This window comes from Sus scrofa, chromosome 12 (assembly GCF_000003025.6).
Source record: "Sus scrofa isolate TJ Tabasco breed Duroc chromosome 12, Sscrofa11.1, whole genome shotgun sequence".
Classification (NCBI taxonomy): domain Eukaryota; kingdom Metazoa; phylum Chordata; class Mammalia; order Artiodactyla; family Suidae; genus Sus; species Sus scrofa.
Genome location: NC_010454.4, coordinates 60,475,716 through 60,500,649, shown reverse-complemented (window position 1 = coordinate 60,500,649; position 24,934 = coordinate 60,475,716). Strand labels below are relative to the sequence as shown.

General features: G+C 69.2%; 2 protein-coding genes across 3 annotated transcripts; one reads left to right on the top strand and one right to left on the bottom strand.

Moving 5' to 3' along the window:
- LLGL1 (LLGL1, scribble cell polarity complex component) lies at positions 227 to 13,313 on the top strand. The gene is given in 24 exon segments (XM_021067985.1): positions 227 to 369; positions 3,353 to 3,450; positions 5,016 to 5,097; positions 5,198 to 5,328; positions 6,108 to 6,266; positions 6,341 to 6,503; positions 6,582 to 6,717; positions 6,850 to 6,904; positions 6,984 to 7,138; positions 7,214 to 7,437; positions 7,620 to 7,687; positions 8,524 to 8,677; positions 8,752 to 8,856; positions 9,139 to 9,431; positions 9,525 to 9,672; positions 9,746 to 9,899; positions 10,483 to 10,778; positions 11,095 to 11,359; positions 11,453 to 11,567; positions 11,730 to 11,788; positions 11,791 to 11,841; positions 12,038 to 12,158; positions 12,286 to 12,374; positions 12,759 to 13,313. Coding segments are annotated over 23 exon segments (3,192 nt in total). The 5' UTR covers positions 227 to 288; the 3' UTR covers positions 12,365 to 12,374; positions 12,759 to 13,313.
- FLII (FLII, actin remodeling protein) lies at positions 13,274 to 24,928 on the bottom strand. Of its 2 annotated transcripts, none has more exons than XM_021067982.1 (30): positions 24,801 to 24,928; positions 23,148 to 23,258; positions 22,787 to 22,858; positions 21,687 to 21,767; positions 21,289 to 21,374; positions 21,039 to 21,200; positions 20,810 to 20,913; positions 20,353 to 20,528; positions 20,111 to 20,268; positions 19,688 to 19,772; positions 19,199 to 19,346; positions 18,900 to 19,036; positions 18,574 to 18,786; positions 18,218 to 18,397; positions 17,602 to 17,684; positions 17,406 to 17,480; positions 16,986 to 17,069; positions 16,708 to 16,879; positions 16,079 to 16,183; positions 15,800 to 15,991; positions 15,374 to 15,562; positions 15,154 to 15,293; positions 14,838 to 15,072; positions 14,589 to 14,743; positions 14,433 to 14,493; positions 14,228 to 14,356; positions 14,036 to 14,142; positions 13,847 to 13,952; positions 13,689 to 13,754; positions 13,274 to 13,601 (listed from the first exon to the last, which is right to left on the bottom strand). In XM_021067982.1, the coding sequence occupies exons 1-30, from the start codon at positions 24,861 to 24,863 to the stop codon at positions 13,467 to 13,469; spliced, it is 3,810 nt and encodes a 1,269-aa protein (XP_020923641.1). In that variant the 5' UTR covers positions 24,864 to 24,928; the 3' UTR covers positions 13,274 to 13,466. The 2 variants fall into 2 exon arrangements, with proteins under 2 accessions (XP_020923641.1, XP_020923642.1); XM_021067983.1 differs by having other exon boundaries at positions 18,900 to 19,033.

The following is a 24,934-nucleotide window of genomic DNA, read 5'->3' as shown; positions in this document are numbered from 1 at the left end:
AGCCGCCCACGCTGGAGCCCCGCTCACGGACTACGAGTCCCGGCAGGCCCCGCTCCCGCGGCGCATGCGCGATGGGCATGCTCGCGGGCGCCCACTGGGCGACCGGCAGGGGCGGGCCGGGCGGGCCGCGCGCCGCCCATTGGCCGGACAGCGCGTCCGTCGGGCGGGCCCGCCCCCGAGCAGGCCCCGCCCCGCCGCGCCCGCGCCTGGCGCCCGCCCGCCCGCGCCTCAGGACCGGCGGGGCCGCGCGGCGCATCCTGCGGGCGGCGGCGGGCGGCCGGGCGCAAGATGATGAAGTTTCGGTTCCGCAGGCAGGGCGCCGACCCGCAGCGCGAGAAGCTCAAGCAGGAGCTCTTCGCCTTCCACAAGGTGCGACGGCGGGCCGGGGGTGGGGGCCGGGCCGGAGCCACGTCGGGCCGGGGGAGGGGGCGCACGCCGGCCGGGCCGCCCGGCTCCGCTGGAACCGCGCGCCAGCCTCCCTCCATCCCTGCCCTCCGCTCCCCTGATTCTGTCTCCGCGTCTCGAACTCCGCCGGCCTCTTCCTGCGGGCCTCTCCGCCTCCGTGTGTCTCTTGGCGGCTCTCAACTCTGGCTCCGGCTCCACTTACTGTCTATCTCTTTCTCTGGGGGCCCCTCGGCGCCCCTGCTTAGTTAGCCCTCGGGCCAGTTTGTTTTGCTTTCGCCCCCAGGCCGGTGGGGAGGGGCGCGGAGTGGAGGCAGATGCTGGGGGGTGGGGCTGGGAAATCCCTTCCCGGTTCCTCTCCTCCCTTCCCCCACCGCCCTGGGCTCTGCCCCCAGCCCTGCCCCGCCGGGGGCTCCCGGGGGGGATGCCTGGCCGTGTAGCCAAGTGCAGTTCAACTCGTGGGGCCTCAGTTTCCCTTGCTCGGAGATAGAGCCCCTGTCTTCCCTGCTGTGGGCTCCGTGTCACACGGGCCATCCGGCCCACTGCTTCTCCTGGAGCCCAGGCGGAGGGGGGGGGAGGGCCGGGCCGCTCCTTCCTTTCTTTCCTGGGTAGGGCAAGAGGGGCCGCCGAAAGGGGCTGCCTTCGGCCCCGCCTCCCCTGCGCTAGTGTGTGCTGGAGAGAGGCCTGCCCCTCGCCAACTCCCCCAGGGCTGTGACTTGTGGCCTGGGTATTACACCCAAGCCCTCTGGTCGCCCAGCCCCTACCCAGGCTCTTGGGGCTGGTAACACACAGGTGAGACAACTGAGGCTGAGAGAGGGCCGGCCACCTGCCCAAAGTCAGAGTAAGCGGAGGCACTCAGTCTTTGCCTGGCCTCGTCAGTGGGATTTGACGTAGCCTGGAGGGACAGGGACTTTGGGAGGGCCTCCTGTGGTCCTGAGCCAGCTTCGAGGAGACTCTTGTCCAGGTGACGCTCTGGGATGGCTGGTCCTGGAGCGGCCGGGGCAGAACGTCTCTGGGCCAGGCAGGGTTTCCCAGGTGGTGGAAGCGGGGGCCAGGACCCTCAGACTTCAAGGTCCAGGGGTCCAGAGCGGGGGCTGGTGCCCAGGGGCTCCTGGATGGCCCCCTTCCCTTGCTGAGTGGCCGTGCGGGTGTGTGGACAGGGATGGCGTTTGGGCAGGTGTTGTGCTAAGGTGTCACTTCCTCGGCACGTGAGGTGGGGTGTGAAGTGGGGACCTGAGGCAGCTGCGGGGAGGGGGAAGGCTTGCTCCCCCTGGCTGGGCCCCTGGTTGGCAGAAGCTGCGGTCTCCCTGCTAAGGAGGGTGAGGCCCCATTTTGACTGGGCAGCAGTGGTGGGAGGGGCATGATCTTGGGCAGGGGGCTTGGTCACTAGAGGGTGTGGCGGCTGATGCCTAGAAGATGGGCTCCAGGAGTTCCTGCTTTGGCGCAATCAGAGGGGCAGCGTCCCTGCAGCACCAGCATGCAGGTTCAGGCCCCGGCTCAGCACCGTGGCTTAAGGGTCTGGCGTTGCCACAGCTGTGGCAAAGGTTGCAGCTGCCGCTTGGCTCTGATCACTGGCTCAGGAGCTCCGTGGACCCCAGGGAGGCTAAAGAAGGAAACAAAAAAGAAAGAACATAGGCCCCAGATTCCCGAGGGGTCGGGGAAGCGGGGAACGGGGGGCAGGAGTGAGCCCGGACTTGGGACCCAGACTTGGGTGCACATCCCGGCCCTGCCCCCCGTTGCATGTGGCACGTCCACATGTTTGTCATTTTAACAAATTCTCACTCCGGCGAAGACGGTGGGAAGCCGGCAGGAGAGAGGGAACTAGGCAGCGTGCTTCGGGGGTGGCTCCAAGGGTGAGCTCAGGCAGGTGAGGGCGTGGTTGGGGGGCGACAGGGACGCTGGGTGGAAGGCATCCAGGCAGAGGCCCGCGGATGCGGGGGCTGGGAGTGCATGGCCACCAAGTGACCCGTGGGGCAGGGAGGGGCCCGAGGGCCAGGACTTGGCTTTGACTGGAAGTGAGCTGGGAGCCCCGGGGGGGTCCTGAGCGGAGGAGCGGCAGCCAGACACGGCCGGCCGGGTCCACTGTGGGCATGGCAGTGCCACACATCCCCGCCTTGGCAAGTGGGCCACTGTCCTCAGGTGGGCTTGCGGCCCCTAGTGCCCAGATGGAAGCTGAGGCTTGGACCGGGCAGTGACCCACCCAGGGGGCTTGCGCAGGCGGTGAAGGACTGCGAGCAGTTGTGTTCCCACCTCGCTGTGGAGGTCGGGCTGGGGGCCCAGGGGCGCAGGCTTTCTGGGGAGGGCCCCCTGGCAGGCCTCGGGGTTGAGTAGGGCTTCCGTGGATGGGGGGGTGGGGGGTGCACCCGCTGCGGAGCCAGTCCCCAGTGCATAAGCCCCCTGCCCGCCATGCCCACTGTGGTGGGGTGAGAATCCTGCCTCCCAGTTTCCAGGTGGGAGCCCATGTCGGGGGTGGGGGGGCGGGGGGTGCAGATTCCGCCTTCGGGGACTGGGCAGGAAGCTCCTTGTCTCTAGGAGTCGGGAGCGGCCCTTGGGGCAGGGTCAGGGGCCTCTGGCCTGTACCCAGAGCCTGTGTTGGGCAGCGCCCTGGATTCCCTGGTCTGCCTGGGGAGCGGAGCCTGTGGGCACGGGGTTCACTTCTGTGCCCATACCTCCTCGCCGAGCGCTGTTCTGTTGTCAGAGCCCCGTGCACAGCGGGGTGGGCCTGAGTGTTGGGGGGCCGGGGCCTTGGTCGAGGAAGGCCTTGTGGTTGCGGCCAGGGGTTCAGGCCCTTCCCTGCCCACCGGAGGTGTGACCGCGCTTTTCTGAGTTGGGGACACCCAGGCCCGGAGCCCAGGGACCTGGCTCCAGCCCCACGGTGCGGCAGGGGCAGAGCCTGCAGGCTGCCTCGGGCAGCCCCGTGCCTGCGCCCATGCCCTCGCCTCCCCCGCAGACCGTGGAGCATGGCTTCCCCAACCAGCCCAGCGCCCTGGCCTTCGATCCGGAGCTCCGCATCATGGCCATTGGCACCAGGTCTGGGGCCGTCAAGATGTATCCTTTGCAGCCGGGGCCGTGGCGCTGTGAGCGTGTCTGTGTGCCTGGCTTCTAGGGGAGGGCCTGCTAGCTGCCCGGGTCCTGCTGCCCCGAGACCGTGCGGGTGCGCTTGCAGTGGCCACAGCTGCCCCTCGCTGCAGTTCAGCCAGCCAGTTACCTAGGCGACCCTGCCATGGTCCCGGCAGTTGAGACTGGAGAGGCTGGGCCAGGGGCTGGCTGCGCTCGGTCCCCAGCGAGGGTGGTGGGTGGGCCAGGGCCACAGTAGGCCTCGCCCTGGTGACTGGGCACACCCGTGTGCCCGTGTGAAGACACGGGTGTCTAGCCGAGGGGCCGGGGGCAGTGCCAGGCTCGGCGTGGTGAGCGCAGCGCGGCCCCCACCTGGATGCTGGCTCCACACAATGGGCCTTGTGAACCACACAAAGGGGCGTTTTCCTGCAGGCGGGGGGGGGGGGGGGCGGCAGCTGGAGGCCCCCTTCCTGCGTGGGGCTGCCTCGCCCGCCTCCATGGTGCGCTCTCAGGTGGAGAGCCTGGGTTCTGGTGGGCGGCTGCGTGGCGGGACGGGGGTCTCCCCACCTCGGGGCTGGGGCATGGGCCAGGCAGCTTGTGAGTTTGCGGACACTAGGGAGCGTGGCTGGGCCTGGGTGCCCCCTCCTGTCCCACGGGCCCTGGGGCATCGGTGTGCAGGGAATGGGCAGGGAGGGCACGGTGGCCTGGCCCCCTGCCCCCAAGCCCCCACCTGCCCACAGCCCCCCTTCCTGGCCTGCTGCTCCTGCCTCTAGTGGTGCAGCCCTGCCCCAGGCGTGCTGTGGTCCTGCAGCCTGTTCCTCGCCCTCACAGTGGAGTCTGCCGGGGGTCTGGCCTTTCTTGTGCGCTGGCTCCTCGTGCTCACAAAGAGCAGGCGGGCAGGCCGCCTTGGTGGGCGGGGGGCGAGGCCCTCCCCTCCCCCCGGACCCCTACCCTGGGCTGGGAAACTGAGGCTGGCCCGTCTCCTTGGCGACCCTGCTTCCCGCCCAGTGCTCCTGCCCCTGCTTTTGTCCCGTTCTCTGTGCTCTCCGGCTCCTGCAGGGACTCCCAACTCCAGCTCCAGGCAACGGCTCCTGCGTTGTCTCCGGGCAACGTCACTGACCCCTCCCCAGGCCCCCGTCCCCGGGCCCCTCAGCCTGCCTGCCCTCCCCTGTGAAGCCTGGGGTTGCTGGGACTCTGGCACTGATGCCTGTCACTTGAACAGGTCACCGCCCCCAGGCCTCCCTGGCCACTCCTGCTCCAGGTCAGGGCTGTGGCCACCTCCCCAGAAGGAGGTGAGTGTCCTTGCCCACTGCTGGTGATGGCCTGGAGCTGCGAGAGGGGCAGCCGGGACCCTCCTGCCCCCTTCCCTGCCCATGAGACCCCGAGCTGCGGGCCCACTTTGATACAGCAGCGTCACCCGCCCTGAGCGTGGCAGTGCGGGTCGGGCTCCTTCCAGAGGCCTCTGGACCTGGGAGGGCTCCTGGGTAGCCAGGCCCAGTGGATGGGGCCTGTGGGGTGTCCCCTGTCTGCTCCCTGGCCTTGACCTGAACCCTCAGCTATGGAGCCCCCGGCGTGGAGTTCACAGGCCTGCACCGAGACGCGGCCACGGTCACCCAGATGCACTTCCTGCCCGGCCAGGTGAGCCTCTCCCCGCGCCCCGGCCCCGCATGCCCCCGGCCCCCGCCTCCCTGCGTCCCCGCCCTGGTCCAGCCCGGTCTTGGTCTTGCTCCCTCACCAGGGCCGCCTCCTCACCCTGCTGGACGACAGCAGCCTGCATCTCTGGGAGATCGTTCACCGTAACGGCTGCGCCCACCTGGAGGAAGCCCTCAGCTTCCAGCCGCCCACTCGGCCGGGCTTTGACGGGGCCAGGTACGGGAGGACTTGGCCGGCGACAGCCACCGGGCCTGGGGGGAGCCTGGAGGAGGCAGCCCGAAAGGATGCAGTGGGGACAGGAGGCTGCCCCCGGGGCCTGTGCTCCGTGGACTTTGCGGTGTTAGATGGGGGCTCTGGCTGAGCGCCCGGTGAGCAGGGAGGGTCGGTGCTGGGGCACCACTGGGGCGCCGGGAGACAGTGGGCTTGGACCCCTGGGGACAGACTAGAGGCCTCTGCTGCTGGCCAGCCTGTTCTCGCTGAAGTGGCCAGAGTGGGTGAGACCTTCAGGTCGCAAGTCTTGTCTGGCTCAGTGAGAGACTTGTCCTGCTGGTGCTGGGTGACACCCCAACGTCCAGCCCAAATGCAGGGTGGGGGACTCCTGGGGTCTCCGGGCCTCCGCGGGGGAGCAACCCAGAGGCCTCCTGCAAGGTCAGGGAGATGGCGATGGGCCGGGGGCCGGGTGCTGCAGCCTCTGGCCCTGGGACTGAGCCCCGCCGTCCCCTCTGGCGGGTGGGAGGCGCTCGGCCTGGCTCCAGACTTGGGACCTGTCTTTATCCCTCTCCACCCGCCGACGTCCTGATGGATAATTGAGCGAGCTAATTGCGGTGCCCGCAGCCGCCACTGCTGCCTGCCCGGTGCGCCAGCCCACTCGACAGTCGGCCTGGCAAGTGCACGGGGGCCGCCGTGAGCTGACAGTAGCGGCCCAGCTCCCTCCGCGCTCTGCTCGTCGGGTGGCCAGGCTCCCAGCTTCACGCGCCTCCCCTCGGCCCCCACAGTGGCCCCCCCAGCCTTGCCCGCATCACAGTGGTCCTGCTGGTGGGTGCTGGGGACGTGGCGGCCCTGGGCACCGAGGGCGGAAGTGTCTTCTTCTTGGATGTTCCCACCCTGACGCTGCTTGAGGGGCAGACCCTTGGTCCGGACGAGGTTCTGCGAAGGTGAGCGCCCGTCCCGCTGCCCACCTCCCTGGGGCACGCTGTGCCCCTGCTCCCACTTACCCGGCTCCCCGCAGTGTGCCCGACGACTACCGGTGCGGGAAGGCGCTGGGCCCTGTGGAGTCACTCCAGGGTCACCCGCGGGCCCCCAGCAAGATCGTCATTGGCTATAGCCGCGGCCTGCTGGTCGTCTGGAACCAGGCCGCGCGGTGTGCCGACCGCGTCTTCCTGGGGAACCAGGTGCGTGGCTGAGGCCGGAGGCGGCGCGGGGCCTCTGCTCGCGGTCGCCGTGCTCATGCCGTGCCCCGACCCCCGCAGCAACTGGAGAGCGTGTGCTGGGAGCGCAGTGGCCGCACACTCGTCAGCTCGCACAGCGACGGCAGCTACGCCATCTGGTCTGTGGACGCCGGCAGCTCCCCGACGGCACAGCCCACCGCGGCCACCACGCCCTACGGTGAGGGCGGGAGGCCCGAGAGGCCTCGGTGCTGACCCTGAGCTCTGGCTCCCGCGGCCTGGCCTGGGTAGGGGCTTCGGGGGTGCTTGGGGAGGGGGAGCCTGATGCTGTGTCTCCCGTCCCCCCACCCAGGCCCCTTCCCCTGCAAAGCCATCAACAAGATCCTCTGGCGGAACTGTGCCTCTGGGTAGGTGGGGCGCCCGGCGGGTGGGGCGGCTCTCCCGGGCCGAGGCGAGTGGCTCACGCGGCCGCTCTGCCCCGAGCAGCGAGCACCTTGTTGTCTTCAGCGGCGGCATGCCCCGCGCCAGCTACGGCGACCGCCACTGCGTGAGCGTGCTGCAGGCCGCGAGCCTGGTCACGCTGGACTTCACCTCCCGCGTCATCGACTTCTTCACGGTGCACAGCACGCGGCCTGAGGACGGTGCGTAGCTGCCCTCCCGTCTGCGCCCGCGCTGCCCGCGCCCGGCTCACCCCCCCCGCCGCCCCGGTCCCGCAGATTTCGACGAGCCGCAGGCCCTGGCCGTGCTGCTGGAGGAGGAGCTGGTGGTGCTGGACCTGCAGACGCCCGGCTGGCCGGCCGTGCCCGCCCCCTACCTGGCCCCTCTGCACTCGTCCGCCATCACCTGCTCGGCCCACGTCGCCAACGTCCCCGCAAAGCTCTGGGCCCGCCTGGTGAGCGCCGGCGAGCAGCAGAGCCCCCAGCCGGCCTCCGCAGTCTCGGTGTGTGCCTGGGCGTCCCTCTGCAGGCCCTGGGGAGGGAGGGTGTCCCAGGGGAGGGCACCCCCGCCGCGGGGAGGCAGGGATGGGCAGGTGTACGACTCTGAGCCCCGGGTGCAGTGTCCGGGGAGGGGGGTAGACGTGCGTCCCGCCCTTTCACGTGCGTCTCCGTCTCCTTCTCTCAGAGCTGGCCCATCACCGGGGGCCGCAACCTGGCCCAGGAGCCGTCGCAGCGAGGGCTGCTGCTGACCGGGTAGGTGAGCGCGTGTCCCCTGGCCTGGCCCGGTCACGAAGGGCGTCTGTGCGTGCGTATGTGGGTGAGCAGGGCCTGGTGCAGCCCCCGCAGGTGCAGGAGGGCCCTTTCCGGGCCTGGCGGGTGCCGACCTGCCCGCTGAGTCAGGCCCGGCTTCTGGTGGCACAGGTCGCCGCTTCCCACGGGTGCGGCCGGGAGAAGCCTCCCTAGACTCTGGTCTAAGGCCCGGTCCTCCTTCTGGCCTGAAACCGGGCTCCACCCACTCAGCTTGCCCTGGGACCGGAAAGTCTGGGCTGGCCCCCGCCAGGCTGCCCAGGGCAGGTGCTGGGGAGCCCGGCCTGGGCCCGGCGGGCGCTGACGCGCTCGGTGACTCAGGCCCCAGCTTCCTGCCCGGCCCCTGCCGTTTGCCTGTGCGGGACCCTCGGGCCTGTGACGCCCAGTGTCCCCTCCCGGCTAAGAGTTTGAGAGCGCCTGAGCGTGGCTTTCAGAGCCTCTGGAGGTGTCCCAGCCAGTCCTGGCTCTGGGCTCCCAGCACCGCCCAGCGGCCCTGGCCTGGGCTCTGCTGCTGAGTCCCCCCGAGGCTGCGCTGTGCGTCTCCCCCTCCCCCACCGCCCCCCGGCTCCCTCTGCTGACTGCCTGCCCTGGTCGCCTTTTCTGGATGCCCCCGTGGGTCACTTGCACCGCGGCTCCCTGTGCTGGCTGGTCCCCCCACCCTCCCACCCCATGTGTGGGGAAGGGCCCAGGCGCTGTGGCCTGGCCTGCAGCAGTGGTCACCAGACAGGCGGGTGGAGGGGGCACAGGGACCCGGGGTGGGCCTGACCCCGTCCTTCCTGCAGCCACGAGGATGGCACTGTGCGGTTCTGGGACGCCTCCGGTGTGGCCCTGCGGCCCCTCTACAGGCTGAGTACGGCCGGCCTCTTCCAGACGGACTGTGAGCACGCCGACAGCCTGGCCCAGGCCGCCGAGGACGACTGGCCGCCCTTCCGCAAGGTGGGCCCCTCCCCTGGCACCGGGGAGCCTGGTTCGGGCGCTGCCCTGTGTCACCACGCCTCCCCACCCCATAGGTGGGCTGCTTCGACCCCTACAGCGACGATCCCCGGCTCGGCGTGCAGAAGGTGGCGCTCTGTAAATACACGGCCCAGATGGTGGTGGCCGGCACTGCAGGCCAGGTAGGGCGTCCCCAGGGTGGAGGGCCTGAGCCGGGGGGTGCCTGATGGCTCTGGGGACCCTGGGAGGGTTGGGGCAGGGGTGGGAGCACAGGTGCTAGGTGGACCCTGGGTGGGGTGGTGGCGGCTGGCTCTCCCTGTCGCCCAGTGAGGGCCCTGGTATCCAGTGGCCTGTCAGCAAGTGCGCATTCAGTGGAGCCTGTCCCAGGACCACTCTGGCAGGGGCTTCGTGGACTCGGTCTCCCTCCATGCTGCCCGCTCACGCCACCCTGGCTCTGGGCTCAGGTGCTGGTGCTGGAGTTAAGCGACGTGCCATCGGAGCAGGTGGTCGGTGTGGCCAGTGTGGACCTCCTCCAGGACCGCGAGGGCTTCACGTGGAAGGGCCACGAGCGGCTGATCCCCCGGGCGGGGCCGCTGCCCTGGCCGGCCGGCTTCCAGCCCCGCGTGCTGGTGCAGTGCCTGCCGCCGGCCGCCGTCACGGCCGTCACGCTCCACGCCGAGTGGGGCCTGGTGGCCTTCGGCACCAGTCACGGCTTTGGCCTGTTCGACTACCGGCGCTTGAGCCCCGTGCTGGCCAGGTGCGTGCGGGCGGGCGGGGACCCTTGCACGCCGCGGGAGGTGAGGCAGGAGGGGCCCGGGCCGTCCTCACGGTCGCCCCGTCCGGCCCCCAGGTGCACCCTGCACCCCAGTGACTCTCTGGCCATGGAGGGGCCGCTGTCCCGGGTGAAGTCGCTCAAGAAGTCGCTGCGCCAGTCCTTCCGGCGCATCCGCAAGAGCCGGGTCTCGGGCAAGAAGCGCGCCGTTGCCGCGGGCAGCAAGGTGGGCCGGGCGGCCGGGGGCCAGGAGGGGGCGGCGGCGGCAAGGCCGCGCTCTGGGCCTCATGCCCCTCCAGTTGCAGGAGGCCAACGCACAGCTGGCGGAGCAGGCCGGCCCCCACGACGTGGAGGTGACGCCCGTGCAGCGCCGTATCGAGCCCCGCTCGGCCGACGACTCCCTCTCGGGCGTCGTGCGCTGCCTGTACTTCGCCGACACCTTCCTCCGAGACGGTGAGGCCGGGGAGGGGCGGCGGGGGTGCTGGCTGGGCGGGGGAGGGGGTGGGCCCGTGCCTTACGGCTGCCCGCAACAGCCCCCCGCCCCCGGCCGGTGGGGAGGGGCGGCGAGCCGCTCAGGTGGGCCTTAGGCCTGAGGGGAGAGCGCAGGGCGGCAGCACCAAGGCCGAGGCGGGCGGGCGGAGAGACGGCCCGGGCTGGATGGGGGACAGGCCCTGGGGGTCACGGGCTGAGCTGCTCTGACCCCAAGTGGTGGGAGCCCTGATGCGGGGGTGGGGGGGTGCCCCCTGGTTGGAGCGCACCTGCTGGGGGGCTGGTCCAGGTGCAGTGGAACCCGTGTTGGGGTGTCGGGTTGGGCCCTGCAATGGCTGCGTTGCTGGGTGGTGGAGCAGGTCTGAGGTCAAGGTCCAGTTTGAGGGCCCCTGGGCGTCTCCCAGAGGTGCCCTAGAGGTCACCCCTGCCCCTGAGGAGGGCTGGCCAAGGTCACCAGGGGTGGTGGGTGGGAGGGAGCCAGTCCAGGGTCCTGGGGCATCGGGAGGGGAGGGGAGGCATGCCCCTCTCACCAGCCTGTTGCCCGCAGCGGCCCACCATGGCCCCACCATGTGGGCGGGCACCAACTCGGGCTCCGTGTTCGCCTACGCGCTGGAGGTGCCGACGGCAGCAGCGGGCACCGAGAAGCGGCCCGAGCCGGCAGTGGAGGCCGTGCTGGGCAAGGAAGTGCAGCTGATGCACCGGGCCCCCGTGGTGGCCATTGCCGTGCTGGACGGACGCGGCCGCCCGCTGCCGGAGCCCTATGAGGCCTCGCGGGACCTGGCACAGGCGCCCGACATGCAGGGCGGCCACGCCGTGCTCATCGCATCCGAGGAACAGTTCAAGGTGAGTCGCAGGGCGACCCTTCCAGGCTCCCGGCTCCACCCCTTTTGCTGAGGCGCCCTGGGGAGCTCCAGTGCCCCCCCAGGCTCCTTGACCGCTCCCCTGGGCTGTTGGGCAGGAACTCGCAGGGTGGGGGCCCTGGACCCCGGACCCTGCTGCCCAGCGGGATGGGCTCTGCCCTGGATGGAGCGGCCTGGGAGGTTTCGGGGCGGGGAAGCCTGCTCTAGTCGGGGTGGCAGCTCGGGGCGGGCGGTGCCCTGGCTGAGGAGGTGGCGGGGCTGGGCCCGGGCACTGCTTAGTGGCCACCACCTGTCTCCAGGTGTTCACGCTGCCCAAGGTGAGCGCCAAGACCAAGTTCAAGCTGACGGCCCACGAGGGCTGCCGCGTACGCAAGGTGGCCTTGGTCACGTTCGCCAGCGCCGCCTGCGAGGACTACGCGGAGACCTGCCTGGCCTGCCTGACCAACCTGGGCGACGTGCACGTGTTCTCTGTGCCCGGCCTGCGGCCCCAGGTGCACTACTCCTGCATCCGCAAGGAGGACATCAGCGGCATCGCCTCCTGCGTCTTCACGCGCCACGGCCAGGGTGAGGCGGCGGCTCCCGGGCCGGGCCGGGCAGGCCACCCCGTGGTCCTCGTGGCCCCTCACCGCGCCCTCTGCTCCCCTCTCCGCCGCCCAGGGTTTTACCTCATTTCCCCGTCGGAGTTTGAGCGCTTCTCCCTGAGCGCCCGCAACGTCACCGAGCCGCTCTGCTCTCTAGATATCAGCCGGCCCCGCGATGCCACGCCTGCCAGGTACGTGGAAGGGACGCCCACCCCCAGATTCGGCCAAACTGGTCGGCCTTCCCCAGCGCCACCTCCCCCTGGTCCCAGGGCTCGGGAATGAAGGGGACGGTGGCGTCTGGTCCTCCAGCCGGGAGACGCCCGCCCGTGTCCCCAGCAATCCTGTCTCTGCAGCCACAGGCTCCGAGAGTCACCCAAGCTGAACCAGGCCAATGGGACCCCGGGCCTCGTCCTGGCCCCCAGAGCTGTGACGGGAGCCCCGACCCCGCGCGAAGCAAGGGAGCTGGTGAGGGCCGGGGGCGTGCATCGGGGGCGGCAGAGGCCTCGGCTGGCCTCTGCGGGAGGCTGGGGAGACGCGGGCCAGCAGGGCCGGGCCGGGGTCGGCCCGCGGGTCCGCGCCGGGTTCCGCCGCGGGCCGCGCTTGGAGCCAGGTCCCCGGGTGTGGTGGGCGCCCCGGGGCCCTGACGACGTCCTCCCTGCAGACACCCCCGAGCCGCCCGAGGCCGCTCGCTCGCCCATGTCCGTCGACTCGGCCACCAGCGCCGACACCACGTTGGACACGACGGGGGACGTCACGGTGGAGGACGTGAAGGATTTTCTGGGGTGAGGCGGGCGGCTGGGTCCAGGGCAGGGCCTCCCTCCCCCACCCTTCAGCCAACCTTCCACCCCGGAGGCCGGGAGGAGCCAGGCGGGCGGCCCCGGACCCTCTGCTCACTGCCCCTGCCCCCAGCTCTCCGGAGGAGTCCGAGAAGAATCTGCGGAACCTGTCGGAAGACGAGGCTCGGGCCTGCGCCATCCTGATCAAGTGAAGTGCTGCAGGTACCCGCCCTGCCCCTGCCACCCCGGCCGGCCATGATGGTGGTGCTGCCTGGCCTGGCGGCCTCCTGGGACGGTCCTGGTGGGGACTTCAGGAACCCGCAGAGACCGGTTCTCACAGCTCCGTGTTAGGTCAGGGCCTGCCCGTCAGCCCCCAGGTGTCACGGCTGGTGTCTGGAACGAGGCCAGCCAGCCACCCTGGGGGGTGGGGTGGTGGCAGCTTGGGATCAGGCGTGTTTGGCCAGCCCGCTTACAGGCAACCGCACCCAGGCTCTGCTTTGGGCACTGCCCGAGGCTGACGGGCCCCCTTGCCCAGCCTGCTACCGGGCGCCCCCAGGTCCTGGCCCTGTGTGGGCAGCTCCTGTGACCCTCCCCTTTCTCTACCAGGACGGCCAGGGCGGCCAGGCCACCCACCCCCTGCGCTGCTCAGCGCTGGAGGCTGGGACCCCGGGCCTTCCAGACCTGCACCTGCAACCTTGGCTTCCAGCAGGACCTGCCCAGCCGGGCCCGAGCTTCAGGGCCATTCAGACCGGCCCTTGCTGCAGGTGGCGGCGACTCGGGAGGGCAGCGCCCCCACCCTCACCCCCCTCTCTTGCAGAGTATTTTTCTAATGCCTGTGCTGGGCGCTGCAGTCATTTCTAAAACTATTTTGGTACTTGCTCCTGGGCCAGCTGCCCCCTCCCCCCGAGCCTGTGCAAGTGTGTGTGTGCGTGTGCGCGTGTGTGTAAGAGACGGAGCGTTCCACTGGGTCCCCAGGACTGGGGCCCAGCCCGGTGCGGGGGAGGGTGTGTGTGTGAGTGTCCATGGGGGAGGGGTGGTCAGGATGGGTTTTCCTGTAGATTGTACCCTGGGTTTTTTTGACCTTTTGTTAAAATTAGTGGTTTTAATATTAAAAATACTGATTTTTAATATGGAAAATAAAAGCATTTAATATCTCTTAAAGGGAGATTACACTGCTTGATCCCGGGCAGAGAGCTCACACTGCAGACCCGGGCCGACCCGCCTACGCCTCCGCGGCCGCAGGGCCCTGACCGGCCGGCCCTTCCTCTCCCTCCGCGGAGGGTGGGGTCTCGATGGGGGAAGCGGGCGGCCCCCCTAGGCCAGGGCCTTGCGGAAGGTGCTCCAGGCGTGGAAGCAGCGGGTGAAGGCGTGCTGCTCGTTGCCCTTGCGCACGAGGCGCAGGCGGCGGGGACGCTCGTGCTCCTTGGAGCGCAGGTGCTGGATGTACACCTGGCGGCAGGGGGGGTGGGCGGGTGAGGCCCTGCAGCTTCGGGGCCCCCCTCACCCCCGGCCCAGCCCCAGCCCCTCCCCGCTCACCTGGCAGGCCTTCAGACTCAGCTTGATCTCCACCTGGCTCGTCTGGGTCCCCACCCACATGTAGACCTGTGGGGACAGCAGGGAGGTGGCCCGTGGGGGCTCAGGAACACCCCTGTCTTGGGGCTGCTGGACTCCTTCGGGGGTTGGCGGGGTCTCACCTCTTGGCCGTTGTCTAAGAGCATGATGTCATCATCCGCCAGGTCATCCTGGCAAAAGTCTGAGCACTTCTCCGTCACCGCGAAGTAGCCCTTCTCGTTGGAGCACCTGGGGGGTCAAGGGGCGGGAAGAGGTCACGGCGAGCGGCAGGGACGGGAGGGGGCGAGGGGGCGGGCACAGGGCAGCCTCACCGGAAGAGCCGCGTGTGCTTCATGTACTCTGCGTCGTCGTCGTAGGGCTTCTGTGCCCCGATGCCCACCCAGAAGAAGTTCTCCGGCTCCTCGCCCTCGTTGATGACCTGGGAAAGGGCTGGTCGGCCCCGGCCCCGCTACCCTCGCCCGCACCCCGCCGCCCGCTGCCCGCCCGCCGGCCGTCCCGGGCACCTGCTTGCTGTAGGAGGCCTCGAACATGCTGTTGAGAATGTCCTCGGCCAGCTTGGCCTCGTCCGGGTCTGACGCCCGGCCCACCCAGGCGTACACGATGCCCTGGTTGTCCTCGCTCTCGAAGGGAACCTGGGAGGGCGCAGGGGCTCCGGTCAGGCCGGCCGGCACCCGCCCCCTCCACGGTCCCGGCCACGCCAGACCCCACCTTGAGGATGAAGCAGAACTCGGAGTTGAGGAGGCCGGAGTCGGTGTTGATCTGGATGCACCTGAGGCGGGGACAGGACGGTCAGCAGGCGGCCAGGCCCCGGGCGCCGCCCCGCCCCGCCCTCCGCCCCGCCCCGCCCTCCGGCCAGGGGCCTACCTGGTGCAGAGGGCGCTGCCGTTGGTGCGGATCTGGTACAGGCTGGGCTGCGGGGCGCCCTGGGCCGCCCTCCTCCGGCCCCGGTGGATGACGAACTTCCTCTTGAAGTGGGACAGGAACTTGGGGTTCTCCTGCTGCTGCGTCATGCGCACCACCTGCGGCGTGGGAGCGTCGGGGGCAGCAGCGGCTCCCGGGACCCCGCCCCGCGCCCGGCCGGAGTCCCCGCCCGGGAGTGCGGTGGGCGCCCACCTCCAGCTTGCCGGGGAAGAGACTCTCGAACTTCTTCTGCAGGCTGAAGGTGAAGGTGAGCCAGCCCATGGTGGAGGCTTCGCGGCCCTGCCAGAAGTACACGACGCACTGGAAGTCCTCCTCCGGCTGCTTCGCCGCCGCCGCCTCGCCGTCCTCGCCCTCGGCCCCGGCCTTCTCGTCCTCGTTCTCCTCTTTCCTCTCCTCCTCCTCCTCGTACTCCACGGGGACCCAGTACCTGCGGGGTCAGAGAGGGTGTTGGGCAGGGCTGGGCGGCCCGCGGCACCGGGGGAGGGCCAGGCGAGGGCGCTGGGGGCACCTGCAGAGGAAGACGTAGCAGTCCTGCGTGTAGAAGTGGCCGAACTCCTCCTCGGGCAGCCGGGCGAACTTCTTGCCCTCGAGCACGAAGCCCTCCATGCCGTCGAGGTCCTCGTTCCACTCCTCCATCAGCTGCTCGGCCTGCGTGCGACCCCCGCGCGTCACAGCAGGCCCAGCCCTCCCACGATGGCGCCCACCCTGGGCCACAGGTCCACGCCCACCTCGGCCAGAGCCATGGGCGGCTGCCGCGGCAGGAAGAGCGCCGTGAGGTCGGCCTTCATCTGGTCTTTCTTCTCGGCGTCGCGCTTCACCTTCCCTGCGAGCCCTGGGCCCTGCAGCACGGCCTCCGCGTTGCGCGTGTAGTCCACGGTCAACACATCGTCCCAGTTCTTGAACTTGGCCTTGAACACCTGAGGAGGCACAGCTGGAGTGGGGTGGAGACAAGGCCTGGGGAAGGAGGGCGTGGCCTAGCCACGGGGGCGGGGCGCAGGGAGGCGGCGCCCAGGAGTGGGCGGTCCGGTGCGTGGGGGCGTGGCCTGGGAGACGGGGTCGACTAGAGAGCAGATCACAGAGGCGGGGGGGGGGGGCATCCGGTGAGGCAGAGCCACCGCCCCGGGATCCTGGGAGGAGGGTGCCCGCATGCGCACCTGCGCCTCTGTGCCCTCGAGGCTGCGGCTGACCGTGGCGTGGCGCGGCCGGTGCAGCATCCCGCACAGCTCCTGGCCCAGCTTGAGGGCAGCGGCGCGCACCAGGCGTGGGGACTTGCGGCCAAGCCAGATGAACACGTCGGACCAACAGTCCAGGATGTACACGCAGCGCGTGTCCAGCAGGCTCTGCAGCTGTGGGGCCGCGAGGGGGGAGGTCAAGGCCAGGGCTCGCCATGGAGGAGGGACCCCAGCCCGCGCCCTCCTCCCCGTGCATCTCACCAGCCGCATCCTGGGCATCAGCTCCACCTTGGGCCGCGTCTTATGTTCCACAGAGAGCTTGTAGTTGATCTGTGGCAGCTCCAAGTAGCCCAGGCCCAGGCCCACCTGGCAGGGGCGAGAGGTGGGCTTAAGCAGGGCAGGTCTGGGGAACATGAGCCTCACCCACAGCAGCCGTGGCTCAGTCCAGGCCCGGCCCGTGCTGTGCGCTCAGGTCCGCTGCCTGCTCCTCTCAGGACGGGTCTCCGCCTTTCACCGAAGGCCCTTTTCGGCGCATCCGATCGGTGCAAGGGCTCTTCCGCGGTGCCTTCCCTGCCCTCCCTCCCGGGTCCTGATTCCCCAGCCTGTCTTCTCGCCCCGACGACCCCACCTTGCCGTCACCCAGGCTGAAGGCCAGCTCCTCACACCTGGCGCCCAGGCACTTCTCGGCCTCCCTCTCCAAGCCCGCCCTCCTGGAAACGCCAGTTCCCAAGGTCCCACTCAGACCTTTGCTCAGGCTCTCCCCTGCCCAGAAGGTGGCACCCTCTCCCCACCAAAGTCCAGAGGGAGCCCACAGCCTCCAGCAGGGTAAGGCCCGTCCCCCAGCCGGACCTGACCGCCGGTGAAGTCAGGCCAACCAGGCCGCGACTCACCTTATACAGCTTGGGCTGGGGGGGCCAGAAGTCGTCAGGCACGTGCTTCTTGATCTCGGCCGGTTCCCCACCCAGCACCTCCCAAAACTCTGGGGGTTCCTGGCCTTGGACCAGCAGCGAGATCTCTGCCTTCCCTTTCCTCTCGTTCTTGTTGATTTTCTCTGCAAAGAGCCTGAGGGCGGGGGCAAAGCCTCAGAGAGGCCCGTCCCTTGTTCCCAGGTGACAACCTTCTTTCCACAAAAGACCCACGGCACGTGGGCACGGTGCGGTCCTGTTACCTGGCCTTGGTAGTGCTACTCAGCGTGGCCTGGGCCCCCCGCCACACGTCGATGTCCAGCCCTCGGTCCAGGAGGAAAACAAACCTGCGCAGGGAGGACGAGAGAGGCTGTGACGGGTCATGGGCAACGACTGCCCCCAAGGGCTACGCAACAGGGGCTGGAAGGCCTCTTTCTCTAGAGCCTAATCCTGTCTTCCACTGATGGGGAAATGGCTCAGGGTCAAGGGCCCACCCTGCTCCATGGGGCTCTCCCTTCCCATGGGGCCCACCCTGCACCATGGGGCCCTCCCTGCTCCATGTGACCCACCCTGCACCATGGGGCTCTCCCGTCTCCATGGGGCTCTCCCTGCACCATGGGGCCCACCCTGCACCATGTGGCCCACCCTGTTCCATGCGGCCCACCCTGCACCATGGGGCTCACCTTGGGTCCAGGGAGGCCCCCTTGAGAGGCACAGGCTCCAACTTGATGTTCTTTTTCCCATAAACGCGGTACATCCTGGGGGCCAGTGCAGGAGGGGCTTGGCAGGGGCCACGCGGGGTGGATTTACCCCAGCACCCACCCCTCACCCTTCCCAGCAGAGTCCAGGTCGCTGCCACCCCCCTCCCTGGCCCCTCACCTGGTGACGTAGTGCGTGTCCTCCACGGTGTAGAAGCCGCTGGCTGTTCCGCCCTCGACATAGGAGATGTCGCTGTCAAACACCTGGGCGGGGGCGGGGGGAGCGTCACTGAGCTGTTCCCACCCCCCCAGATACCACCCATCGGGAGGGGCAGAGCTGTGGGCCAGGGAGGCAGAGGCTGCAAATCCATGATCTTCAAAACCACGTGAAGATCTGTGTCTACGGCGGGCTCGCGAGCAAGGACACAGCCGATTCAGACGAGCGTGTATCGGGGCCAGGAGCCGGCAGCTTCATGGAAGAAGGGCAGCTTGGGGGACACCTCCCTCGAGTCCTGCGTCGTGTAGACGCCTATACGGCACCAGGAGACGGGCAGGCCAGCGCCTCTCACGACCCAGCTCGCTGGCCTCGGGCTCTGCCCCGGCCCCACGCCCCCGGTACCCCGCTGTGGGCCACCCCCCCCCCGCCCACTCGGCTTCCCGCGCCCCAGCTCGCCTCGTCCTCCGCCCCTCGTTCCGCCCGCCCCAGGCCTTGCCTCCGCTGGCCTGTCCCCCGGGCCCGACCTCGCCCTCTCTGCTCGGCTCGCTGCCGGGACGCAGCCCGAGCGCGCCCGCCGCACCTGCAGGAACTCCTCGCTCTCGTCCCCCATCTCCTCCCGCACAGTGCGGCACTCGGCGCCCAGGTAGTTGCGCAGGTTGACGGCGTGGATGGCAGAGCAGGCCTTCTTGTCGAGCGTGGCCTCCCCGCCGATCCAGTAGTAGATGGCCCAGCTCAGAGACCCGCTGTCGTCCAGGAAGGTCTGGAGGCCAGGGCGCAGCCGGGTCAGCGGGCGCCGGCCTTCGGGCTCCAGGCTCCCTCGCCCGCCCGATGGCCTGCCCGCCGGCCCGCTGGCCCACTGGCTTGGCCGATCCCTCCCCTCCCACCGCCCCGAGGACACCGCCGGGAGCGGTGATGGCGGGCGCCCCGCAGCCGCACCTTGAGCACGATGTAGCAGTCGGCCTCGTAGAACTTGCCGTGGAGGGCTTCTTCCACCAGCACGGGCACGAAGTTCTCGATCTGCCAGATAGTCAGGCCGGGCAGCTGGCCCACGTCCTCCGTGAAGAACTCGGAGTAGTCGAGGCGCGGCTTCTCCAGGCCCTGGTCCCAGCGCCGCACCTTGGCCCCGGGCGCCCGGGCATCCGCGCCCTCCTGGGCTCGCAGGCACAGAGAGAGCGGGCTTGACGGGGGAGCCCCTCGGGCTGGCCCCCCGCGGCCCGGCTCAGGGCCTTTGCGCCGCTGCTCCTGCCCGGGCGCCCGCTCACCTCCTGCTTCCTGTTCTTCTCCTGGGCCACGTCCGACATGCCCTTCAGCACCTGCTTGGCCTGGTCGTCCTGCGCCGAGTCCTTGCGCCGCCGCAGCCGCATCTTGCGGGCCAGGGGGTCCTTGGGCCCACTCCCTGCTGAAGGGCGGGGCAGACGGCTGAACCTGGCTGGGCCCGGCCCCGGGGCCCCCAGCCGCACGCGGAGGGACGGGGGACCCCATGCCCCCGCCCGGGCCACCCTGCCCGAGGCACAGGTCGGGGCTGAGGCCCAGAGAGGAGCCGCCCCCTCCCCGGGCTCACCCGCCGCTGCCGCAGCCACTGTGGCAGGGGAGGCGCCTGCCAGCCGCAGCTGGTTTTGCAGCGAGAAGTCGATGTTGTACCACTCGGCGGCGCGGTCGGCGGGCTTGGGTGGCATGACCAGGCTGGGGTTCTCCCGCACGTCCAGGACCTGCCTCGTGGGGCGAGCGGAGTGGGTGCTGAGCCCGAGTCCTTCCTCCCGGCCACGGCAGCCCCGTTTCTTGCTCTTTGCAGCCACCAGGGCCACGGGGCTCAGCTCTCAGCCGGCTCCGCGGCGGCCCTCCCGGGTGCAGGCTTCCCCGGCTGGCAAGGGCGACCTCGCGGGCAGCTCGCGAGGTAGGTGATGCTGCCGAGCGTGATGTGAACACAGGATGTGGCCCCCTCCCTGGCACTGCCACCCCTCGGGAGCCTCTGTGGCCGCCCCCAGGACGCCGCTCCTGTCTCTCCTGCGGGTCTGCCCCCCCCCCACCCAGGGGCGGCCCCCCGCCCGACCTCGATCTCCGTCAGGAAGTGGACGGCCTCGGGGAGCGTCACCAGCCGGTTCTTGTTCAGGACGAGCTTCCTCAGCTTCGTGCACCTGGGAGGACGCGGCTCGGTGACCAGGAGGTTCTGTGACGCCCACAGGGCAGCCCTGTCCCGAGGGGCCTTCTGAGGACCCAAGGCCGGGGATACGCACGAGAGGGTGTCGGAAACACACCCACCCTCGTGTCGGCTTGGCAGCTGCCAGGGACCAAGCTGGTGGACACTGGGAGCTCCAGGATGGGAGGTGGCACCGTGTCCCAAATGCTGGGGGCGCTCTGGCCTTGTGCCTACCGGGGTGCCCTCAAGGGGTGCTTCGGGGAACCCAATCTGGGGGGTCCTAGCTGGGACCCTGGGGTTTCCGTGCTGCTCCCCCGCCCGGCCTCGCCCCAGCACCTGCACAGGCTTTCGGGGATCAGCTCCAGGTTGTTGTTGGCGGCCATAAACTCCTCCAGGCTGGCCAGCTTGCCGATGCCCGAGGGCAGCCCGTCGAAGTCCAGCTTGTTGGAGTTCAGGTACAACCTCTTGAGCTTGGTCAGCTTGCAGATGGCCGACTGCAGAGGGCGCAGGCAGGGGCCGGGTCAGGGGCGGGAGCGGCAGCCCGCGGGCCCCCACCCCCCCGCCGGTCCCTGACGCACGGGCAGTGAGGTCAGCTGGTTGCGGGACAGGTTCAGGGTCTCCACGTGCACCCACTGATCGATGCACAGGGACAGCTCCGTGATCTGGTTGCTGCTGAGGTTGAGGCGGCGCAGGCTGGGGAGGGTGTACAGGCACTCGGGCACCCGCGTCAGGTCGTTGCAGGACAGATCCACATCTGGGGTGCAGGGCGGGGAGCATCAGCCGGGCCCGGGCAGTGGGCTCGCCCTCCGACCTCCACGCTCTGGGGCCTCGGGCACGTGACTTAAGCCCTCTGACCCTCAGGGTCTCACAGCAGGCTTCGTCTGTGTAGCCCAGTACCACTAGGGGTCCCGAGAGCGACCGGGGGCTGGGGGGACACAGGCACACCCTCTTCCCTCTGGAGGCGCTCAGAGAAGCAGGCGGCTCCCTTCCTCTGTAAAGAAGAGGGGCCGAGAAGGTCCCCCAGGGACGGCCAACCTGCGAGATTGCTCAGGCCCTCCAGGCTGGTGGGCAGGTTGCTCTGGGTGCGCTGCGTGTTCCGCAGGTGCAGGGTCTGCAGGGCCGTCAGGGCCGGGAGCTGCCTGCGGGGAGACCGGGCGTCAGGCCAGGGCCGGGACAGAGTGGGCCTGAGGGATGAGGCCAAGGGCGGCCCCGGGCCGGGACGCCTAGGAAGGAGGCTCGGCGGGGAGGCCGGGCGGGCGCCCACCGGAGCTGGGCGTGCAGCAGCGGGTTGCCGTTGAGCACAAGCGTCTGCAGGTGCACCAGGCGTCGCATCTGGGGGGGCAGGCTCTCCAGGCGGTTCTCGCCGAGGTCCAGGTACAGCAGGTCCGTCAGGTTGATGAAGAGCTGGTTGGGGATGCTCTCAATGCTGCGGGCGGGAGGGCTGCTGGGTCAGGGCCACACGCCCGCCTCCGGGACCGCCGCCCCGTCCCCAGCCCTGCCCGCCCGCCCCGCACCTGTTGTGGCTGAGGTTCAGCACCAGCATGTTCTTGGCATTCTCCAGCTCCCGCGGGCACTCCGTCAGCTGGTTGTAGCTCAGGTCCTGGGTCGGGGTGAGGCTGGGTCAGGGGTGTCAGGGCTGGCCCCACCCGCCAGGCCTCTGCCAGCTCGAGGACCAGGATGGGCACCAAGAGGGGAGCAGGGAGGGGGTTTCAGGGCCAAAGGGAGGCCCTGGGAGGAAGGGGCCCGGGGGAGCCAACTGGCTCCCCAAGGGACCTTGGGCAAGGCAGTGCCTGCTCTAAGTCTCGAGTTCGTCCATCACAAAGAGGATGCGAGTGGCCCCCAGAACCACAGTGGCAGATGGGGACTGAATGGCAGGCTGGCAACAAGAGCCCGGTGGTGGGTAACCACTGACCAGGACTGAGAGATCATCCAGCTTGAAGATGTCGTCAGGGACTCCAGAATTCTTCAGGCTGTTGGCTCGAGCCACGATGGCCTGGGGATAAACCATGAGAGTCCATGCTTCCTGGCTGCCACCCTCAGGAGAAGCAGAGACCACAGAGGGACAGCTTCTCAGGAGCCCCTGGAGGCCAGGCCTGAGGGCTGGCCCAGGCTGGCCTTTGCTCTCACTCCCAGGCTTGGCGAGCCCTTCCTAGCCTACGAATAAGCTCCTATTCACACCTCAAAACCCAACCCAAATGTACCCCAGAGCCCAGCACAGGGCACCTCAGGGAACTTTTCTGATGGGAAAGCCCCTCTTCCTCCCAACTCCAAAGAGCAAGAGAGGGATGCAGCTCTGAGTCGGGGCTCTGGTACCAAATGGGAGGACTCGACCCAAACCCGGTCAGAGCGCAGCCTGGGAGCACGTCTGCTTTCCTCTCCTCTCAGACCTGCAACCGCCTCACGCTTCAGACATGAGGTCAGTGCAGGATGGCTGAGCGGGGGGGACCAGGATCAGGACTCAAGTGACAGGAGGAGTAAGAGCGGCCACCGCTGCTGCCCGCCCCGCCCTAAAGCCCATGCGGGGCCACTCAGCAGTCACCACTGGACCACCTCGAAAAGCGGCAGGGACCTGTCCAAGGCCACCTAGCCGAGAAGAGACAGAACGCAGATGCGAACCGGGACAGCCCAGATTAAGGGCAGCTCACTTGAGCCATCATGAGCACCTCCCCTCCCAGCCCAACCCCAGCCTGCCCAGCTCTCCCACTGCCTGGCGGGCTGATCCTGGGCCAGGGACCTGCCTCCATGGCCAAGCATCCTCAGCTGTGAACTTGCTGGGCGCGGGGATTGTGTGAAAAAGCCCTTCTGGGAGGGGTGGCAAGGGGCTTAATCAGCATCAGCTGTTACGTAGTTGTTTACAACAGGTGGCATTTTGAATTTTTACCTTTTCCCTCACGGGTTACTTAACCCAAGGAAGCCTCCTTTCCCCCACTTCAGGAGAGGGTCCCTGAGCCTGACGCGGGGTGGACGGAGGCGCTGGTCCTGCCCTCACCCCCGCCCTAGGGCAGCACTCACCCGCAGCGATGGCAGGCTAGACAGATCCCCGTGAAGCGTGGTCAGGTGGTTGTGGCTTACTGACAGGTGCTCCTGGGCAGGGACAGGGGAGCAGAGGTTCAGCAGGGTGTGCGGGCTGTCCCTGTGTCCCTCCCTGCCCCAAGACCCACCCCCCCATGGCCACAGGGGCCCAGTCCACGCTGTAGCCTCCCTCCCTCCCAGACCCAGACTCTTCTTGCACTCCTCTGGGGACGGGATGCTCACTCCCTCCCCACTAGCCCTGCCTATGGCCGTTGGCATCCTCTGCGTCGTCCGCCCAGGCTCTGCCCGCCCGGCCAGCCCCATCCACAGGGACCCTCCCTGCTGGCCCAGAGATTCCTACCAGCTTCTGCAGGGCGGCCAACTCCTCCGGCAGGTAGCACAGGCCAGTGCGGTTGAGCTTCAGCCATCGCAGACTGGTCATGGCCTTGACATTCTCAGGGAAGTAGCCACCCTAGGTGGTACGTCATGATGACGCTGGTCCGGAAACGGGGTGCCCCTGCTCTACCACCCCCTGTGGCCTCCACTGCCCATGGGGGCTCTTGTGGAGCAAAAGTCATCTCTGACTGGTTGTGTGACCCTGGACAAGTCACTTTGCCACCCTGTGCTTTAATTTCCCACCCACAGGATTCATAAACCCCCCCCACTGGGGAAAAGCGTCATGACCACCAATTAACATCCAAGACACCTGCTGCCCTGAGACCCGTCTCTCTTGTTGGAACCTCAGCCCCAGGAAGCCTTGTTCCAGATGACACAGCCACTCCCAACTATGTGCTTAGATGGGCTCCATGCCTTTGCCTGGCATCCCGAACCTGCTGTGGCACCTGGGTTAGGGGTACCCCTCAGCTTCTCCAAGGTCCCACCTGTGCTCCCACCCTGCCGTCAGCACACAGCTCCCCAGCCCCGCCAGTCGCCCAGCCTCAGCCCCGTTGGTTAGTTCACTCATTCGCAGCTCTTCCCACAACCAAATGCCCACTCAGTACCCCCACCCTTGTGGCATGGGGCCTAGGCAGTGTGTGCTTTCACTGCCCTTGGCTGGTGTCCCCTTCCCCCTACGGCTACAACTCCCAGCTGGTGACTCAGACTCTCCCACTCTGTACAGGACACGTGGGGACCCCCAGACAGGATGGTGGGCAGGAGGCAGAGGAAAGTGGTATGGCTGCCTGGGCACAGGGTCAAGGGTGCACACAGGGAACAAGGCAGGAAGAAAAGCCTGCCTCCTCAGCCCTGGCCCGACCCCGGGGTCCCAGCCAAAGCCTGGGCCGCTGGGCCCTGCACACCCGGGCTGACACTATACTGACCCCAGCCGGAGTCTGCCCACTGGCCCATCCTGCCGAGGAGATGACCCTCTTGGAGCCAGGCTGACTCTGGCCTCTGCTGCTGCCCCGCCTCCTCTCCGGTGCCCAGCCCTGCCCGCCTGGTTCCCGGTCTCCAAAACAGCCTCCCTCATCCCCAGTGCCTGGTCCTTGAGACCCAGGTTGTTCAGTTCAGCAGCTGTTCAAACAACTGCCGCCTGGGTCTCGACACCTGCCAGACGCACTCGCCACGAAAACGCATCCCTGCCTTCGGAAGACTAATCTCAAGTGCCTTCCTCGAATGAGAAAGCGAGGCTCGGAGAAGGGAAGTGACTTGCCCAAGACCACACAGGATGGGGGTGGCAGGAGGGGGCAGGGCAGTGACGGCGGCGCGGCCGTGAGTCAGGGCTCCGCTCGGGCGTGTGACCTCACAGGGGCGGGGAGGGAGGGCTGGGGAGGCGGGGGCACAGGCTCCCGACCCGGGCCGGCTGGGTGGGGCCCGGCGCCTGGACGGAGCCCGGTGGGGGCTCTCCGCGCGCGCCCGCGGCGTTCTGCCTGGGTGCCCGCCGCGGGCGCGGGACGGAGGCGCGGCGGTCGGCTCGGGACGGGGCCCAGGCCCAGCGAGCCGGTCCGCGGGTCCGGGGCCCGCAGGAAGCGGAGGGGCGGGCTGGGGGAGGCCCGGCCGCCGCCCGGGGGCTCACCTTGAAGTCGTTGCCGCTGAGGTCCACGCCGCGCACGAACGGAAGCACCCCGGTGGCCTCCATGGCGGCGCAGCTCGGCAGGCTGCGGGGCGCGGGCGCGGGCGGCCGGCGGCGCTGGGCGGGGCGGGGCGGGG

What these genes read in the sequence shown, in the direction of transcription:
- FLII (XM_021067982.1), bottom strand. Translation starts at nt 24,863, where the DNA reads ATGGAGGCCACCGGGGTGCTTCCGTTCGTGCGCGGCGTGGACCTCAGC. An exon ending in GACACGCACTACGTCACCAG is followed by an intron (nt 17,481 to 17,601) that starts GTGAGGGGCCAG and finishes ACTGGCCCCCAG; the next exon opens with GATGTACCGCGTTTATGGGA. An exon ending in CCCAGCCCAAGCTGTATAAG is followed by an intron (nt 16,184 to 16,707) that starts GTGAGTCGCGGC and finishes CGCCCCTGCCAG; the next exon opens with GTGGGCCTGGGCCTGGGCTA.